The sequence below is a fragment of the Oncorhynchus mykiss genome, chromosome 28 (assembly GCF_057628025.1).
Source record: "Oncorhynchus mykiss isolate SJ-2025 chromosome 28, ASM5762802v1, whole genome shotgun sequence".
In the NCBI taxonomy this organism is placed as follows: domain Eukaryota; kingdom Metazoa; phylum Chordata; class Actinopteri; order Salmoniformes; family Salmonidae; genus Oncorhynchus; species Oncorhynchus mykiss.
In genome coordinates this window covers 2,998,132-3,018,250 of record NC_143049.1, presented here as the reverse complement: position 1 = coordinate 3,018,250, position 20,119 = coordinate 2,998,132, and the positions used below count along the sequence as shown (strand labels likewise).

General features: G+C 43.0%; 1 protein-coding gene across 10 annotated transcripts in view; it reads right to left on the bottom strand.

The window, feature by feature from the left end:
* LOC110509192 (zinc finger E-box-binding homeobox 1) overlaps positions 1-20,119 on the bottom strand; it is a 96,789-nt gene that overhangs the window by 34,539 nt on the left and 42,131 nt on the right. For 6 of the 10 annotated variants that reach the window (XM_090225835.1, XM_090225836.1, XM_090225839.1 and 3 more), the window contains exon 2: positions 7,873-8,037. In XM_090225835.1, the coding sequence (XP_090081961.1) occupies positions 7,873-8,037 (165 nt within the window). Of the gene's footprint in view, positions 1-7,473; positions 7,528-7,872; positions 8,038-20,119 lie in introns of all 10 variants that reach the window. The other 4 variants (XM_090225844.1, XM_090225841.1, XM_090225842.1 and 1 more) reach the window with 1 other exon arrangement.

The following is a 20,119-nucleotide window of genomic DNA, read 5'->3' as shown; positions in this document are numbered from 1 at the left end:
GCTGGATCGGATCTTCTCAGATAGATGGGTGGCCAGGTCTCCCATGTAGCCGTGCAGTTGAGTTTAACATCTGTCCATTAGATCAACACCGCCCAAATCATTGACAGCTTTGCATTTAAAAGTGAGATCGGTTTGCCTGGTTTACAGCAAGGTCAGTGTACATGTAATTCGTGTTCATCGTGTTAAGCAGGTTTTCCTTTTCTCGCCGCCTGCTAACAGCCAGAGGATCTCTTTCCTAAGATGCTTGATGGTGGTGGATTTAATGCAGACAAATCTCTAAATTCTCTACCACATCTCCGGATTCCTACCGCTAGCTCTGAACCTTTACACCGGATCATCGCAGCTAGCTAGCTCCAATCCAAGTGGCTACTCCTGGCTAACGTCTCTGTCCCAAAGCAAGCATCAGTTAGCCTTGAGCTAGCCTCGAGCTAGACCCATTGGGGTGACAGGTAGCCTAGAGGTTAGAGTATTGGGCTAGTAACCAAAAGGTTGCTAGATTGAATCCCCGAGCTGACATGGAAAAATCTGTCGTTCTGCCCCTGAACAAGGCAGTTAACCCACTGTTCCTAGGCCGTCATTGTAAATAAGAATTTGTTCTTAATTGACTTGTCAAGTTAAATAAAGGTTAAATAAATACATCTCCCGGCTTGCCTAAGAGGTCCACCAGCTAGTTCTTGGGCTACAATACCTCTTTTGCCAATTGGCCTGGACCATTTACTGCCAACGACTGGTCTGCCGATGTAATGTCCGAGGTGGTTTCAACAGTCAACAGTTGACATCGCCGAAGGCCCATCTGCTATCCCCGGCACGCTAGCTGTATGAATCGCTGTGTCTCCAGCTCGCCTAGCGTAGTAGTGACTACTGAATCGGCTCCCTGACTCACCCATTGCTACTCATTGGAATGTCAATATGACTTGTCTATTGCTGTTTTGATTAGTGATTATTGTCTTATTTCACTGTAGAGCCCCCAGCCCTGCCCAATATGCCTTAGATAAGCCTTTTACCACACATGCAGTGGCCTCAGCTGGCTTAACTAGTGCCTCTAGAGACAAAACCGCTCTCATCGTCACTCAATGCCTAGGTTTACCTCCACTGTACTCACATCCTACCATACTCTTGTCTGCACATAATTTATTGGTTTCATGCATGTTAAAATTACAAGCCTCCTCCCTAAGTTTGTTTTATTCACTGCTGTAGCACACTCCGCCAACCCTGATGTCCTAGCCGTGTCTGAATCCTGGCTTAGGAAGGCCACCGAAAATCCTGAAATTTCCATCCCCAACTACAACATTTTCCAACAAGATAGAACTGCCAAAGGGGGCGGAGTTGCAATCTACTGCAGAGAGAGGGGGAGGGGGAGACACTCTAGACCCAAATTGTTGTAGACCTATATCCATCCTGCCCTGTCTTTCTAAAATCTTCGAAAGCCAAGTTAACAAACAGATCACCGACCATTTCGAATCCCACCGTACCTACTCCACTATGCAATCTGGTTTCCGAGCTGGTCATGGGTGCACCTCAGCCACGCTCAAGGTCCTAAACGATATCATAACCACCATCGATAAAATAAAGTACTGTGCAGCCGTCTTCATCGACCTGGCCAAGGCCTTTGACTCTGTCAATTACCACATTCTTATCGGCAGACTCAATAGCCTTGGTTTCTCAAATGACTGCCTCGCCTGGTTCACCAACTACTTCTCAGATAAAGTTCAGTGTGTCAAATCGGATGGCCTGTTGTCCGGACCTCTGGCAGTCTCTATGGGGGTGCCACAGGGTTCAGTTCTCGGCCCGACTCTTTTCTCTGTATATATCAATGATGTCGCTCTTGCTGCTGGGGATTCTCTGATCCACCTCTACGCAGATGACACCCTTCTGTATACATCTGGCCCTTCTTTGGAAACTGTGTTAACAAACCTCCAAACGAGCTTCAATGCCATACAACACTCCTTCCGTGGCCCGCACCCGTGTGGACAACTACAATTACCTAGGTGTCTGGTTAGACTGTAAACTCTCCTTCCAGACTCACATTAAGCATCTCCAATCCAAAATTAAATCAAGAATCGGATTCCTATTTTGCAACAAAGCCTCCTTCACTCATGCCAACAAACATACCCTCGTAAAACAGACTATCCTACCGATCCTTGACTTCGGCGATGTAATTTACAAAATAGCCTCCAACACTCTTCTCAGCAAACTGGATGTACTCCATCTCAGTGCCATCCGTTTTGTCACCAAAGTCCCATAAACTACCCACCACTGCGACCTGTATGCTCTCGTTGGCTGGCCCTCGCTACATATTCGTCACCAAACCCACTGGCTCCAGGTCATCTAGAAGTCTTTGCTAGGTAAAGCCCCACCTTATCTCAGCTCACTGGTCACCATAGCAACACCCACCCATTGCAAGCCCTCCAGCAGGTATATTTCACTGGTCATCCCCAAAGCCAACACTTCCTTTGGCCGCCTTTCTTTCCAGTTCTCTGCTACCAATGACTGGAACAAATTGCAAAAATCACTGAAGTTGCAGACTTAATATCTCCCTCTCTAACTTTAAGCATCAGCTGTCAGAGCAGCTTACTGATCACTCTACCTGTACACAGCCCATCTGTAAATAGCCCACCCAACTACCTCATCCCCATATTGTTATTTATCTGCTTTCTCTTTTGCACCTGGCCAAGATAAAACAAAGCAGTGCGACAAAAACTACAACACAGAGTTACATTCATACATAGAAACATTAATTTGTAGTGTGTGCAAATGTAGAAGATTAGGGAGGTAAGGCAATAAATAGGCCATAGAGGCAAAACAATTACAATTTAGCATTAACCGTGGAGTGATAGATGTGCAGATGATGATATGCATCATCATCATCTATCATGTATCTCTACTTGCATATCATCATCTGCACATCTATCACTCCACGGTTAATGCTAAATTGTAATTGTTTTGCCTCTATGGCCTATTTATTGCCTTACCTCCCTAATCTTCTACATTTGCACACACTACAAATTAATGTTTCTATGTATGAATGTAACTCTGTGTTGTAGTTTTTGTCGCACTGCTTTGTTTTATCATGGCCAGGTCGCAGTTGTAAATGAGAACTTTTTTTCAACTGGCCTACCTGGTTAAATACAGGTGAAAAAAAAAACTAAAACAATATTTAATAATCTCCTTTGAATGTTGATATTTGTCCGCATTGTCAACCAAACACAATTTCATATTAATTTTGTAATAGCCTACAGTTAATCTTACAAACGAATGTAACCGTATTTGTTTAACCTTAAAATTATTAACACATCTATGGCCACAATCTGAGGTCACTATTACTAAATGTCCTCTTATGTAATCATAGAAAGTCTGCATGTTCAATATAGCAGGTAAAGGTTGCAGGTCTGTGGAGATCTTTACAACTGCTATAATAATCTGCACAAAATCTCAAACCAAAAATGAGTGTTAAGTGCCTTGTTCAAGGGCAAAGGTTTTACCTTGTCGGCTCGGATAGTCAAACCAGCAACCTTTCGGTTAGTGCAATCCAGGACATTTGGTTGTGCTATTAGGTGAAGCACAGTGATAACTCATTAAGTTGTTGTATAAATACAAAATATCTGACATTGTATTCCCATTTGAACTTTGTTTTGCTTTTAAATTGTTGAAAGTGGGTGAATAAAGGGTGAAATCTCATTGATCAAAGTCTCAACCAAATATTACCCAAATGTCCATGTTGAAATGACATGGTGTTCCCAGTGAATGTGTGCACGTGCCTGTGTGCGTGTCTCAGATCTCCCACAGGTAGCCGCCCTGTCTGAGGAGAGTAGAGATAATCTGTTCAGGAAAAGAGAGAGAGGGAGAGAGAGTACTCCCAGGCTCTGAGTACAGTACTCCCAGGCAGCTCACAGTACCACACAGGAAGCCGGGTGACGCCAGCCAACAGGGGCTATATGAAATCAAGAGCGTAATGGAGTAACTTCCCATCTCTCTTCTTTCCCACAGCACACAGAATGGACACTCACAGAGGATATCATGTTCACCTTAATTATTTCCTAGAAAGGTGTTTTTTACAGAAGAAATGCCTTTATATGCCTTTAACATACATTTTATTAAACAATTTTCAGAAAGACTCATATTCCAATAGATTGATGGAGAAAAAAGTGTCACTGCTTTAGTTGCATTCTCTGCTACTAAATCCCTACTCACTCAAGATATTCTCACGATGAACCAACCCTGGCGCAAGAGGGATTTGGTGAGTGAGGCATGTTTTTGGCACTCGTACTGTGTGAGACGTATTGGAGCAGGTGGAGGGATCAGGGTGCACAACTGTTTCCAAATGAACAGAGTTAGTAAGGCCAGTGTTGGCACAGGCACTGGATTACAGTACGCTCTTAGAAAAAAAGGTGCTATCTAGAACCTAAAGGGGTTCTTTGGCTTTCCCCATAGGATAACCCTTTGAAGAACCCTTTATGGTTCCAGGTAGAACCCTTTTGGGTTCCATCTTGAAGTATTTCCACAGAGGGTTCTACATTAAAACCTAAAAGGGTTGATCATTTGAGTCAGCCGTGTAGAGCTAGGGCAAAAAACAAAACGTGCACCCCTGGGAGGCCCCAGGACCGAGTTTGGGAAACCCTGACCTATATAGTGCACTAGTTTACAGGATGCAGCCTATCAAATATAACATGGTCCTCTGTGGGTCTATGTGAGGAAGATTTGCAGTATCAGGGGAAAGTTGAGTAATTCAGTACTGATTTGAGCAGCACGTGGGACTAGACAAGCATTTTTCGGTATGAAAGTGTGTAAATAAGATGGCAGCAAGTGTCCGCGGAATACCATCAAAATCCAACGTTCTGTGACATATCTAGTCTACCTGATGAGAGGGAGAGAGAGAGAGAGAGAGAGAGAGAGAGAGAGAGAGAGAGAGAGAGACAGAGACAGAGAGAGAGAGAGAGAGAGAGAGAGAGAGAGAGAGAGAGAGCGAGAGAGAGACAGAGACAGAGAGAGAGAGAGAGAGAGAGAGAGAGAGAGAGAGAGAGAGAGAGAGAGAGAAAAAAGCTGGGTAAATAGTGGACAGAACACGTGTTGAGTTATTTTTGACCCAGCCAGTTGGGTCACTTAGTTGGGTTATTTATCTATGATCTTCCGGGTCAGATCAGAAGACTGGAGGCGAAGCTTGGTAGGATTGTGGCTTTCAGATAGTTATTTTTGACCACATATGAGAGTAAATGTATTTCCTGTTAATCTGTTCTGTTGTCAACACATGTTGACAACAGGTTAAGTACTGACACTTTTGTAGCTTAATGAGTCTTACAGTCCTCAAGTGCCTATGTGTATTCCAATGTTGGGAGAGTTACCCCTTTTTATGCTATATAATGTCATTCATTTTATATATAAATATGTAATGTGCAAAAATATTGAAGGGAAATTTAATTTTGCAGTGCACAAACATAAAAGCATGAGCTGGCGCACACCCAGATACAATTATTTAGTGTAGAGGTGCAGACTAATGGTGAATAAACAGTAAGCTATAAAGCAAAGAGAGTCACTACATATGTATAAACTCCCAGTTATTTATTGGGTAAAACGCCAATGTTTCGGCACCCCTGTGCCTTCCTCAGGGTGAACATAACATGATGAACAGGAACGCCATTTGCTCTCTCCTGAAAATAGCCTATGGATTACATTAAAAAAGACCCCTCGGCTGGATCAACCCAGCATGAAAGTGAATAAAAACCCAACTGATGGTTAAATTAGCCCGTGTTTGGATAATCCAAAAGTGTGGCCTATTGCGGCGTGGCTTTCAGATAGTTATTGTAGGCCACCCGTGAGAGTCAATGTCATTCATGTTCATCGTGTTAAGTTTGTACACTGCAAATTTCAATGTTCCTTCAATATTTTTGCACATGAGATATTTTCATATACAATTTATAATTATTTAAATATTATAACAAAGGGGTAACTATCCCAGCATAGGGATATACAGTGCCTTGCGAAAGTATTCGGCCCCCTTGAACTTTGCGACCTTTTGCCACATTTCAGGCTTCAAACATAAAGATATAAAACTGTATTTTTTTGTGAAGAATCAACAACAAGTGGGACACAATCATGAAGTGAAGATGGTTAAAATTGATGGGAAGATGGATGGAGCCAAATACAGGACCATTCTGGAAGAAAACCTGATGGAGTCTGCAAAAGACTGACTGGGACGGAGATTTGTCTTCCAACAAGACAATGATCCAAAACATAAAGCAAAATCTACAATGGAATGGTTCAAAAATAAACATATCCAGGTGTTAGAATGGCCAAGTCAAAGTCCAGACCTGAATCCAATCGAGAATCTGTGGAAAGAACTGAAAACTGCTGTTCACAAATGCTCTCCATCCAACCTCACTGAGCTCGAGCTGTTTTGCAAGGAGGAATGGGAAAAAATGTCAGTCTCTCGATGTGCAAAACTGATAGAGACATACCCCAAGCGACTTACAGCTGTAATCGCAGCGAAAGGTGGCGCTACAAAGTATTAACTTAAGGGGGCTAAATAATTTTGCACGCCCAATTTATCAGTTTTTGATTTGTTAAAAAAGTTTGAAATATCCAATAAATGTCGTTCCACTTCATGATTGTGTCCCAGTTGTTCTTGATTCTTCACAAAAAAATACAGTTTTATATCTTTATATCTTTTTTTGGCAAAAGGTCGCAATGTTCAAGGGGGCCGAATACTTTCGCAAGGCACTGTACATAGGTATTTAAGGAACTCCGACACTTGTGTTAGCTTTATTAATGCTACAAAAGTGTCAGTGCTCAACCTTAACATGTGTTGACAACACAACAGAACAGATTAAATGGAATTACATATGCTCACAGGTGGCAAAAAATAACTATCTGAAACCCACACCGCTACTAAACCACGCCTCCAGTCTTCTGATATGACCCAAATGGATCATAGCTTAAAAAGCCAATATCAACAACAAGAAAACAGTGGGTTGTTTGTGACCCAACTGGCTGAGTCAAAATAAACCAATGTGTGTTCTGTTCAATATTTATCCAAATTGTGTTGTTTTATCCCAGCATTGTTTTGTGTGTGCACGCAGACAACAGCATAAATGGTGCATAAACTGCCAGCAGTCATGTAGGTGTCCAGTCCATGTGTGCAATCTTCAATTCTACAGCACATCCTCAAACAGACCACACCTAAAAAGACATCTTAACCACAACTAGTCTCTTTACAGTGCACCAACTTTTGACTAGGGCCCATAAGGCTCTGGTCGAAAGTAGTGCACTGCATAGGGAATAGGGTGACATTTGGGAATCAGACGTAAGTGTGCAGGAAGACTGAAATTCACTGCCTTGAGACAGACCACGTGAAACAAACATCACGGAAACCATGTAAGACCATTCCAGGTCCAGGGGAAAAGCTATGTCTTAGTTGAAGCTTAGGCCAAATGCCCATAGTCTTTGTCGAGCAGGATAATGTAAATGTAGTTGTCCTACCTCTTGACTATGCCTGATGTGTCAGTGTCATTACCAGTTGAAGTTGGTGTGTTTCTAAAGTCAATGAAAAGATGTTAACAAAAAAACGAAACAGCAATGTGGTTGTATGTTCAGTTTTTTGCACTCACACCTGCAATTGTTTTTCTCTTCCTGGCACGGATTCTGCTGATAGCAGCTATTTCGAAGAAGGGCAATGACTGTCATATGCAATATTTTCTCCCTACTAAACTTAGTTGATACATTGATTGTAAATTGCTCTAGATTAGAGCATCAGACAAATTAATACAATTGAAAAGTAATTGTTCTGTATGTACTGTATAGTCTAACCACACACAAACGCACACACACACTCACACACACACACACAAAGTTATCGTATTCTATAGCCTAGAGTCTCACCTTCATCCCAGGTGTCTTGGTGAGTCTCTGTACCGTTCTGGGTTAATACTACTGAGGCGTCTTCTGGCACCGTGCTGTCACCATCAGGGTCTTCCTCCACTATGTGTAGCTTGTCCTCATCATCAGAGTCTGACTGGCCCTCCACAACATTGTTGTAATTTGTTACTGTGGAGACACAGAGAAGAGAAAGAGGATGGTCAATGAATAAGTAAGTAAAGAAGTAAGTCTCAGCCAGAACAGCCCATAGAGCAGGAGCCTATCTCCTGTTTCTGTAGTAAGGTAGCTTGTTGTACAAGTACACCCCCTGGACAGGACGCTAAGTCAATGAGAGATAGAGGAAAATAATCTGGTAGCGAAGTGCCTGGGCTTACAGTTTAGTGGGTCACTGTTGCATTGTTGCTGCAGAAATCTAACATACTATTATTATAACTGCTCAGTAGAAAGATAAGAGATTTACTAGGCCTACATGAAGATGCGTTGGAATTGTTAAATGGGAAAAACTGATATAAAAAGTTTGGAAAACGTAATGGAGAATGGTAAAATCATTCCAAATACAACAAATAAAGAGTAACCTTTGTCCTCTAATCTTTGCTCTCTACGACATGTTGAAAGTTGAAATGATCCATAATAACACTGCTAGCTATCTTGAATGTAATTTTCTCAAGTGATGAACCCTAAGACCTCTGTTCCAGTGTTCACACAGCCCCATTGACAGATAAAAGAGAGAGAAATAGAGAGGGAGAGAGAGAGAGACCCATTGACGGATAAGAGAGGAGAAGAATGTGTTGATTTGATGCAGAGCAGCAGCACCTTTAAATAAGCTAGGCTGTGTATGCTAAGAATATGTGTGTGCTAAATATGCATCCCAAATGGCACACTATTCCCTACATAGTGTACTACTTTTGACCAGAGCCCTATGGGCCCTGGTCAAAAGTAGGGCACTATATAGGGAATGGGACACCATGTGGGACACAGCCTATGCATCCTTCTCCCCTTTAGTCCAGTCATATTTCCTTCTGGGCTGATTCAGTGTTTTCTGCCGGGCAGGCAGATGATCATGCCATCATGACCAGACAAGAGCAGGTCGGGGTCGATGACAATCTGGATCGATGTGTTGGTGACCGTGTGTATGTGTGTGTGTCTGTGTGGAGTTACGGGTCTGTGTGGAGTCACTTCTTAGCCCTCATTAAACAACCTCCTCATCGCTCCCAACACACACACACACACACACACACACACACACACACACACACACACACACACACACACACACACACACACACACACACACACACACACACACACACACACACACACACACACACACACACACACACACACACACACACACTCCCTCCTGCATTTTCAAATGGGTCTTGTTCCTCACTCCAGCACCATGCAAACATCTTTCCTCCCTCCCGCCTCCCTCCTCCTCGTAGTCTTCTTCACCCACCTCCCTGTGCCCCTGTACAGGAGCAGTTCATTCAAGCAGTATGGACAGCAATTTTTCACACAGTCCCCCATTAAAACAAAGTGCCTACAGATAAAATCAGTGACTGCAGCCATGTGAAATACATTTGCTCTCTCCAGGGTGATAAGCAAGTGATTATTTTTCCTCCCGGTTGCAGTTTGTCCTTTTCAGATGAACTCTCCAGGAGAAATAGCTCTGGGATGAAATGATGTGTAGGGCAGCCGGGCGGGAACAATAATGTCTGGTTTCAACCTGGAATGAGTGATGCGAAGTGCCATACTGATACATCATCTGCCATAGATTGGAAAGTACATCTGAAAAGCCAGATTCAACATATAGCCTAGGCTAGAATCGTTGTGAAATTAACCGAAAATGGCCGCCGATGTTCTGTGGTCAGAGGTGATAGTAAGGCGATCTGTTGTTTTTAACCATTCATCTGCGCAGTCTGCTTTGTTCTTAAGAGGCAGTAGTAAGACAGACAGATGGCAGCCCCGGGGCATCTAAGTGCTATCTGCAGGTTATCACCATGCTACACTCACAGTGTTTAGATAACAGCCAGTCGTCACAGCTTGCCGCTAAATCAATTTCCCATCTCCTCCTATGGCTGTGTGTAATTAGACCTGCATAAACACCTGGCTGAAACAAGGCACACACAGGGTGAGTATGACTGTGTGCAGCTGGTGGGATGGTGTTGGGTAGGGAGGGGTGGGCTGGGGTGGACATAGACAATCACGGGTGCAGCCGCAGCTGGGGGGCTAGTGGGGGGGGATGTAGCAACACAGAGAGACTTTAATTGTATTTGCTCATACTAGAGGCTCCTATGACAGAGGCACAGCCTGCTACTGATGATGTGAGGCAGGGTGTGGCATCATTCCCTTGTCTTTGTGTGGAAGCTGGCAGAGCAGGGCCATGATATGATAGCAGAGGAGAGAAGCTTGAGTAGTGGGCCAGTGGTCAAGATGGAGAGCAATGCCTCAGCCAGTGATGTATTTCAGTATGGTACTGCTGGTGAAATTGAGGTTATTTAAAAAAATATGTTTACCTTTATTTAACTAGGCAAGTCAGTTAAGAACAAATTCTTATTTACAATGGCAGACTGTGGCCAAAACCTAACCCGGACCACGCTGGGCCAATTGTGCGCCGCCCTATGGGACTCCTAATCACGGCCGGTTGTGATGCAGCCTGGAATCGAACCAGTGTCTGTAGTGACGCCTCTAGCACTGAGATGCAGTGCCTTAGACCGCTGCACCACTCGGGAGACTTCAATATTAATACAATAGCAAGTGTGAAAAACTATACACCCTTTTCAATCAACCATATTGTCTCAACCCATAGACGGGTAGGTACAACACCAACGTGTGCACAACTATGGGTTGGTGTCACGATCGTCGTAATGAGCGGACCAAGGCGCAGCGTGAGTATAGTTCCACATATTTTTTAATCTCTTTGAAACAAACAAAACAATACAGAAACAACGAAACGTTAAGTCATGACGTGCACACAGGCAACTAAACACAAACAATATCCCACAAAACACAGGTGGTGAAATGGCTACCTAAATATGATCCCCAATCAGAGGCAACGATAAACAGCTGCCACTAATTGGGAAACATATTACCACCAACATAGAAATAGACATACTAGAACACCCCCTAGTCACAGTTGGCTTAGATTATGTGTCAAATTCATTCCATGGAGGGCCGAGTGTCTGCGGGTTTTCGCTCCTCCCTTGTCCTTGACTGATGAATTAAGGTCACTAATTAGTAAATCACTTCCCTCACCTAGTGGTCTAGGTCTTAATTGAATGGGAAAAACAAAAACCTGCAGACGCTAGGCCCTCCATGGAATGAGTTTGACACCCCTGTTTTAGATTGCTGACAACATGTAAACCATTGAGGTCACCAGACCCGGGCTTTCAGGGTTTTAGCCCCAAATTATATTCTCTCCGTCCTGAGGCTTTTTCACTGCTGGGATGGTTTAAAACCAGCTAGGCTACACTGCAATTAATACTCCCAAACATGAGCCCTTGCCTGCCCTGCCTTTTTAGTGCTGCCTAATAACAGCATTTTTGTGTACGGTGGCACTTTAGGAGGCAGAGTCAAAGTGGTTTTCCAAAGTCTTTTCTTATTTGTCCAAAGAAATTCTAATCCGGCGTGCTGCGTCTGTTCAATCTCTGAGGAAGCGAGCGCAAAGATGAGAACGAGAACCGGAGGTAAACTTTGTTAGGTTGCTGTTTCTATAGCACATTTTGTTAGCCCATGATGATGTTATTCAGAGTTATTGACCTCGTAAGCCTGATTCGAGTAATTTACATTTAAACATGTTGACTCAAAAGCTTCACTGAGGGACTTACCCAGTCTAGCTAGCAGTGCTGCTTCATTAGCAACCTAGCACATTTTATGCGCAGGTTTTTGACAGGAAAGTGAAAGGGGGATACCTAGTCAGTTGTACAACTGAATGCCTTCAACTGAAATGTGTCTTCCGCATTTAACCCAACCCCTCTGAATCAGAGAGTTGCGGTGCAGAACGACAGATTTTTACTTCAGTACAGTTATTGATTAGCTATCTGGACACTGAATACAACTGCTGGAGCTCTGCATCAACAACAAACAAAGTGTCACTAACTAACCAATTACTGTCTAATCAAGTACTGTCCAAATATGCTAAAATTACTAATAAAGATAGCTAGCTAACTTAAGGCTAACATGGCTAACATGACAGTAGCTACGTTTGGTAACGTCAGCTCAATTAGCTAGCTAACATTAAGGTTATCTGTTGAAAAAACAAAGCTGGCTATACAGAATTGAAGATGTAGCTCAGCAAACACAGAGGCGGTTGTTGTATTTGCAGAAGTAAGTTAATAGATTGTGTGTGTGTTTACAATACAATTATTTAGCATCTAGCTACATAGATGGGTTGGCTGACAACGTCATGAAAACGATGTGTGCGCTTCCATGGGGCATACATTTTTGAGTTTTTGAGCTGTTCATTCCATAATATTGTATTGGGCTTTTACCAAATAGGGCTATCTTCTATATACCACCCCTAACTTGTCACAACACAACTGATTGGCTCAAACGCATTAAGGCAGCAAGATATTCCACAAATGAACTTTTAACAGGGCACACCTGTTAATTTAAATGAATTCCACGCCTCATGAAGCTGGTTGAGAGAATGCCAAGAAAGCGCAAAACTGTCACCAAGGCAAAGGGTGGTTGCTTTGAAGAATCTCAAATATAAAATTGATTTAAATTTGTTTAATGCTTTTTTGGTTACTACATGATTCCATATGTGTTATTTCATAGTTTTGATGTCTTCACTATTATTTAAAAATAAAGAAAAACCCTGGAATGAATAGGTGTGTCCAAACTTTTGACTGGTACTGTACATACTAACACCTTTGGGAAAGAGTGAAGTCATAGACAGGTTTGCACCTACAGTTTAATTTTGTTAAATTTTTTATCTTTATGGATGGACTAACATCCTAGTACTGTGTAATATAACTCGCAAACAATATTGTTCTGTAGCTAATTGACCTTGGAATCTGTGATTTATTACCCCAAATATTCTAAAATCATGATTTTCAAGCATGTTTGTACATATTATCTGCAAAAGTTGTCACCCCCCCCCCCCCCCCCCCACTCTACAGTTATAATTCAAGCCTACTGCTAACGTGAGGTTATGCAGTTCAAACGTAATCCAAAGGAAGTCAACCTAAAATCCCAATCCTGCTATATTACATGTAGCAGTGTTTTGTGCAAAACATGCATTAGTGGTGTAGGCTGCCACCATTTTGATTCTTTTGAAACTGCACAGTGAGCGCAGCATGACAATCTCACATTAGTTAGCAGTAATGTCACCAACATCAACAAGAGGCTTTTTCTATTGCCAGTCAAATATTGGACATGGTTTATGAAAACATTGCAACGAAATGATAAATACTTTTCCCAACTATTTTTCTTCATGGAAAATTAAGATATAGTTATGCACTTGTAATTTGTACTCGCTAGTAGATGTAAAAAAAAAAAATATTGACACCATATTCCATGGGTTTACTGACCCCAACCCATTGAATTAATATTAAGAAGTGTTCATTATTAGGCGTCAGGAGAGCACAGCGCATGGAGGAAAGCAGTGAGATATACAACATAGCGCTATGTTTTTGCAAAATGTTTACGGCTAGCGTGCGAGGCCAAGAGTGCGGGACTCTTCATTTTGGTCACGCAGAGATAAAATCCTCCCTTCTGTAGTTAGCCCCAGGTCTTCAGGGCTGAGACCCGGATGTTCTGAATGTCTAGTGGCGTCTCTGATGTAAACTATATTTTGTCTCCAAATGTTTATTGATGACATAAATACATTTGCACAATGAGCACTTGTTGTCTCTCAAATACAATGTCACAGTTGTTGGTTTGCTAGCTAGTGAATTTGAGCCACATTAGCATTGACATGAAATCAGTCAAAACAAGACATGGCATCAAGACAAGATAAAACTAGCTAAAACGAGCCACCTATGATTCCCCAAATTGTTGGTAGCGATCTGACCATTCAGAATCATAACAAAGCACGGCTTCTGGCCACATCGATGCGCGCTCATCATTTTTGTGACGTTGTCAGCCAACCCCTCTATAGGACTCTAGCCAAAGTAGATCACTATAAGAATAGGTGCCAATTGGCACACACATCACCAACTCAGCATAGCAGCTCTTTACAGAAAAGATGAGACGCCACTTTGTGTGTGACGACCTGAAAGACCATCAATCATGAATTCAAAGTTAGAAAGCTATTTATACTTACCTGGGTCACCTTTCATCTTTTTTAAGACATAGCCTACCTATTAAATGTAGCTTGTTTTCTGACTACTTCTGTGAAACTGGGCAGAATACTATATAATCTACCAATGACTGCTTAGTAACAATATGAGCCTATTTTTTTGTCTTGGTGTCAAATGGCACCGTATTCCCTATGTAGTGCACTACTTTTGACCAAGGCCCTAAGGGCTCTTGTCAAAAGTAGTGCACTACATAGGGAATAGGGGGTCATCTTATTCCTCCTGTCCAATGCAGTATCCACTTCAATATACTGCACATCTTCCTGGTTTAAAGTGACATTCCTAGTCTTCTGAAAACCATACTGTACTTCCTGATTCCCTCTACAGGCTCATGAAATAGTCTAGCAGCACATAAACTGAGTCACACAGTCACTGCCCTACTAGTCCCCATCACACATTTAAAAAAAATAAAAAAAAACATTTAACCAGGTAAGTTGACTGAGAACACATTCTCATTTACAGCAACGACCAGGGGAATAGTTACAGGACACCGGGGTTAACACCCCTACTCTTACAATAAGTGTCATGGTATCTTTAATGACCTCAGAGAGTCAGGACACCCGTTTAACGTCCCATCCGAAAGACGGCACCCTACACAGAGCAGTGTCCCCAATCACTGCCCTGGGGCATTGGAATGTTTTTTAGACCAGAGGAAAGAGTGCGTCCTACTGGCACTCCAACACCACTTCCAGCAGCATCTGGTCTCCCATCCAGAGACTGACCAGGACCAACCCTGCTTAGCTTCAGAAGCAAGCCAGCAGTGGGCTGCAGGGTGGTATGCTGCTGGCACGTGTCAACCTATTCCCTATATAGTGCACTACTGTCGACCAGAGCCCTATGGGGCCAGGTCAAAAGTAGTGCACTATATAGGGTGCCATTTGGGATGCAGGCAGTATGCCTATCAACCTGTGTAACCAATTTAAGTCTATTACTCTATATTTGGCAAATGAGCATGCATCAGGAGGAGGTAAAATTAGACAAACTCATTTGAAACACACCTGAAACAAATGTGGGCCAATTTGAAAACAGCGTGTCCATTTCTGGGAAGAAATAATAGCTAGGTCTAATGCGGAGGTGCTGGTGACTAAGGAGGTGTAGGCTACTTGACAGACTGTCAGAGCAGTCTACTCACAGAGGATGCATCTCAAATGGTACTCAATTCCCTATATGGTGCCCTACTTTTGACCAGGACCCATATGGCCCCATAGGGCTCTGGTCAGAATTAGTGCACTATGTAGGGAATAGGGTGCCATTTGAGACGTATCCAGATGGTGCTAACACCGCCTTTAATGAGTGGTCATATAAATCAGAACAGATAGGGGGCAGCACAGAGCACGTTTAGCACAGACAAAAAAATACAAAAGCTGCTACATACACACACACACTGCTAGTTATTTATTGAGCAGCAGCTTCTCCTGGTATTGTGTGTGTGTGTGTGTGTGTGTGTGTGTGCGTTTGTGTGTGTGTGTGCCTCTTTCTGGAAGTAGTACACTACATAGGAAAGAGCAGCAAGAGACAAGTACATTCCTGCATTCACACGGACACAGCCTGGCTGTTTGACAGTGGAATCCTATAGGAAATATGAAGAACATACAGGTTGCTATGTTTCAAAGCACTCTCAGTATAAAAGACTTGCACAGACACACACACTCTCACAATGTGACAGCTGGGGTCCTTAGGTACATTGAATCAGTTCATCTCACAGGTTGGAGTTGGACCTGTGTTGCCCCTGGCTTGAAACTCTATCACGTAGATTTTCATTATTCTCCACTCTCTTTTCTGGCATTTGTGTGCTAGCTGAGTGGTTTCTGAGAGAGACAGAGAGAGACAGAGTGACTGAATGGATGCAGAAGAACCGTAAGCCCTCTGGGTCTTCTGCTCTGCTCTGTGAAGAAGCATCATAGGTGACATCAACTACACACAGCACAGACCACTTTCCTTCTCCTCCCACCTTAGTGTGTGTGTGACTTGTTCAAGTGTGTGTGTGTGTGTGTGTGTGTGTGTGTGTGTGTGTGTGTGTGTGTGTGTGTGTGTGTGTGTGTGTGTGTCTATGTCTGTGTCTGTGTGTGGAATATGTGTAATTCCTGTGATAAATTGTGTAACGTACTTCACGTCATTATCCTCTGGGTCAGTTTCAAAGAAGGAAGGAAAGGGGGTCAGCACAGTTTCTCCTAATCTCTTATTCTTGGCAGAGCAGCCTTAGCTGTGAGACACACACACACACGCACACACACACACACACACCTGTGCTATTTCTGCCTTCTCCAGTCCCTCCCCTCAGCCCTGCACCAGCCCAGGGGGAGGCTCTTACCAAACACAGACATGCCACGGCCACAGGGAGGAGGAAGGCCATTTTTGTGACCCAAATGGCACCCTACTCCTTATATAGCGCACTACTTCTGACCATAGGCCCATAGGGAACAGGGTGCCATTTGGGACGCACCCTAAATCATCCTCTAATATTCCAGTCAAACAAGGCTCCAGGAGGAAACTCATGGAAAACCTTGGCTGTATTCACTAGGCACCAAACGGGACTACATGAACTTGTTTTCGTTTCCCGTTGCAAATAGTTTAGTACTGTGTACTAACGAATATGACCCGGAGGTAGACACATACAGTTGGGGCCTGATCACTCCCTCTCTAATCACCTCACAAACATGTTTACATAATACCACAGATTTTATTTAGGCTACACCAGTATTTCTCTGAGCCCGGTGTATAAACACAGGAAGGCTACATCAGTGTTACACACACTGTATAAACAATAGAGCAAAGAGCATGATGCAGAGTCATTCATTAATCATAGATTATAAATCCCTATAATTCAGGAGAGAGCGAATATCAACAACACAGTGTCACATGAGATTATGAGGCTGGTTGTGTTTGGCCTGTTGTTGTCACAGTAGATTAGTACTGTACTTGTTATCTTCAGTATATCAGCTCTGGTTGTCTATCTGCAGGTTGTTTGAAGAGGAAGAGGGGCCACACCCTGTGTGTGTGTGTGTGTGTGTGTGTGTGTGTGTGTGTGTGTGTGTGTGAGGGACTTTGACAGGCGGGCGGTCGATCATGTTACATGCACCAGGTACCTCAGAGTGCAACACACACACACACACACACACACACACACACTAGTGATGGGAAAAAAATCAATAGTTACATATCAGGATACTATTTCTGACGATGTCGTTTTTGACAATATCTCAATATTATTTTGGCACTAGTTGGCTGTACCTGCACTAAAACTCTCCTTCATAGCTGGTTCTCCATCTTTTTAAATAGGGAGCCAACTTGTTTTCAGCACTTTTATTTCCATGACTGATCAAAATGTGGTTACTCATGGCTCTCTCTTGTCCCTCTGCAGCAGACATATGGTGAGCAATATGTTTGAAAAGCTCTATCGCAGTAAAATCACAGTATCGAATCGCAATACATAATCGTGAGAATCGCAGAACAAAGTATTGTGATAATTTCATGTCGTGAGGTCCCTGGCCATTCTCAGCCCTAATACACACACACGAACACAGCAGACAGATAGCACTAGGTAACCAGATACCCCTCCTCTTTAACGTGATCGCTGTAAGCGGGCAGGCGTGGCAACTTCTTCATTTGATCACTGAAGTATTTAAAGACCATGTGCCACCATGCATAATGTAACACACACACACACACACACACACACACACACACACACACACACACACACACACACACACACACACACACACACACACACACACACACACACACACACACACACTGCTATCGAACAGATGATCCCTTGAGTGATCCGGAAGCTATTCGAAGAAGCTAAATGGAGAAATGAGAGTAAAGGGGGTGGAGACAGGGAGTAATCTCAATTGCATACTCCTGCCGTCCTCTCTCCTCTCCTCCTTCTCAAAACCCATTGGATGAGAAAGCCCTCTGACATTCTCCTCCAATGGGTTTTGAGGTGAGGACTCTACCCTTTCCTCTGTAGCTATACATCACATCCTCTTAGAACATTCTACTTATTAGATCATCTATCTTCTTCTCTATGGGCTCAGAGAAGACAATTCAGACATTTTGCTAGATTTTCCCACATATTTAATCAAGGGTTTTTGCGTGTGTGTGTGTGTATGTGTGTGTGTGTGTGCTAGGTTGTGCCTGTGACTTTGGCTGTACTGCTACAGTTATCTGGTCAGGGAGCCGGTGGGTATTTTAAATGGCTGTTGTCACGCTTGGCTGCTTCCAATCACACCTCACTGGACAGATAGAAGGAAGAGCAGATAGCATGGTGTGTGTGTGTGTGTGTGTGTGTGTTTCCAGTCTGCCAGGTTACACTGCCCTGCCCTCTCTCCTAGATAAATAGCCTCTCTGAATGAAGCTGACTGACTGACAGGAACTGACTGCTCTCCTTTGTCAAATCACAGTATAAGGTTGTGGGTCTGCTCTGCTAGCACTGTCATACTGGTTTAGAACCACGGAAAACACTCTGTGGATAAAGACATAACACACAGATACTGTACATGTGTGATAATGGTGGTGGAAGTGATGGGGATTATGATGGTGGTGGTGGTGGTGATGGTACTGTAGTGTACTCACTGAGGACGCTGCTGATGTGTCTTGTTAGCAGCCCTTCCTTAGTGATTGGTCCAAAAGGTGTAAGAGTGTGTTAGGTGCTGCTGAAGGTACACAGTACAAGCATGCACGCACGCACAAATTCTCCATCTCTCTCTGTCTCTCTGCTGGACTCTGTGTGATTGTGATGTCGTGTTACCTCGTCTCCAGTACAGTAACTCTCTCTGGCAGGTAAATGTCACATCCTAAAGGGTTGTCTGGATTGAAAAGCACATTACTAAGCTAACACTCCACACTGTAAAGGGGTTACCATGAATTTGACAGTAGCTTACAGGCAGCTCAGTCGCAAGTATAATAATGTATTTCATATTACAGTACACCTACTGTAATATAAATACGGTATCAAAGGACTTTTACTGTAAAAAAGTAAAGGCTACTGTAATCAGTATGAATGAATGGATTAATTAAATTCTTTGAGAGGAGGGGTTTGTATTTCACAGTATTTTACTGTAATTACAAGGGATTGGTGCAAGCTGGTTGGCTGCTGGGTAAAGTGTTTACAAACATTACAGCATATTAATGAATGTTTGGTGTTTTACATCACTTGACTTCTAGATGCCTACCAAACTGGCACTGACTATAAGGCAAAACAGACAAAAAAGGACATTGTCACGGATCCCTCCGGAACTTTCATTACGCACACCGCACACCCCTATTCCCAGTGATTAGTAATTGTATAAGTGTGTCCTTGGTTTACCATTGTCCTGTCGATTATTGTTACTATGTCCGTTGGTCGTGTGAGTACCTGTGCTGTGTGTTTTGGCTTTCGTGTCATTGTGGATTGCGCATATGATTATGGGTCTCGTCCCGTGTGATAATCATTGTGCGCTTGTGTTATTTATTTGAGATACTCCTCGCTCTTTTGTTTGGGTTTCAAACCTGTGTTTTATATAGTGTTTGTTTGGTCTTTGTCCCCGTGCCTTTACATGGCACGCCGTCATTTAGGTGTAATAAAAACCCAGATTACGCATTCCTGCGCCTGTCTCCCGACCCTTTATGCCAGCGTGACAAATATGTTAAATGCTCAACCATTTAAGATTTAAGACTAGCTGCCGAAGGTTTTTGGCGCTCCAAAGATATGGTTGAGTACTACTGTATTCTGTTGGGTGGAATTACAGTACCATTAGAAATACAGCAATTTTCCCATAATGCACCATCATTTACACTATGATGCAGTAAAACGTTTCAGATTTTTTTAAACTGTTGATAAACCCTAAATGACCATATACAGTTTTCCATCACAGTACAGGAGAAAGGCTGAAAGGACATTTAAGGAGTTGGTTACAAAAGTGTATTTCTGAACTATAGCCTATCAGCAGTTCGGTGTTTTA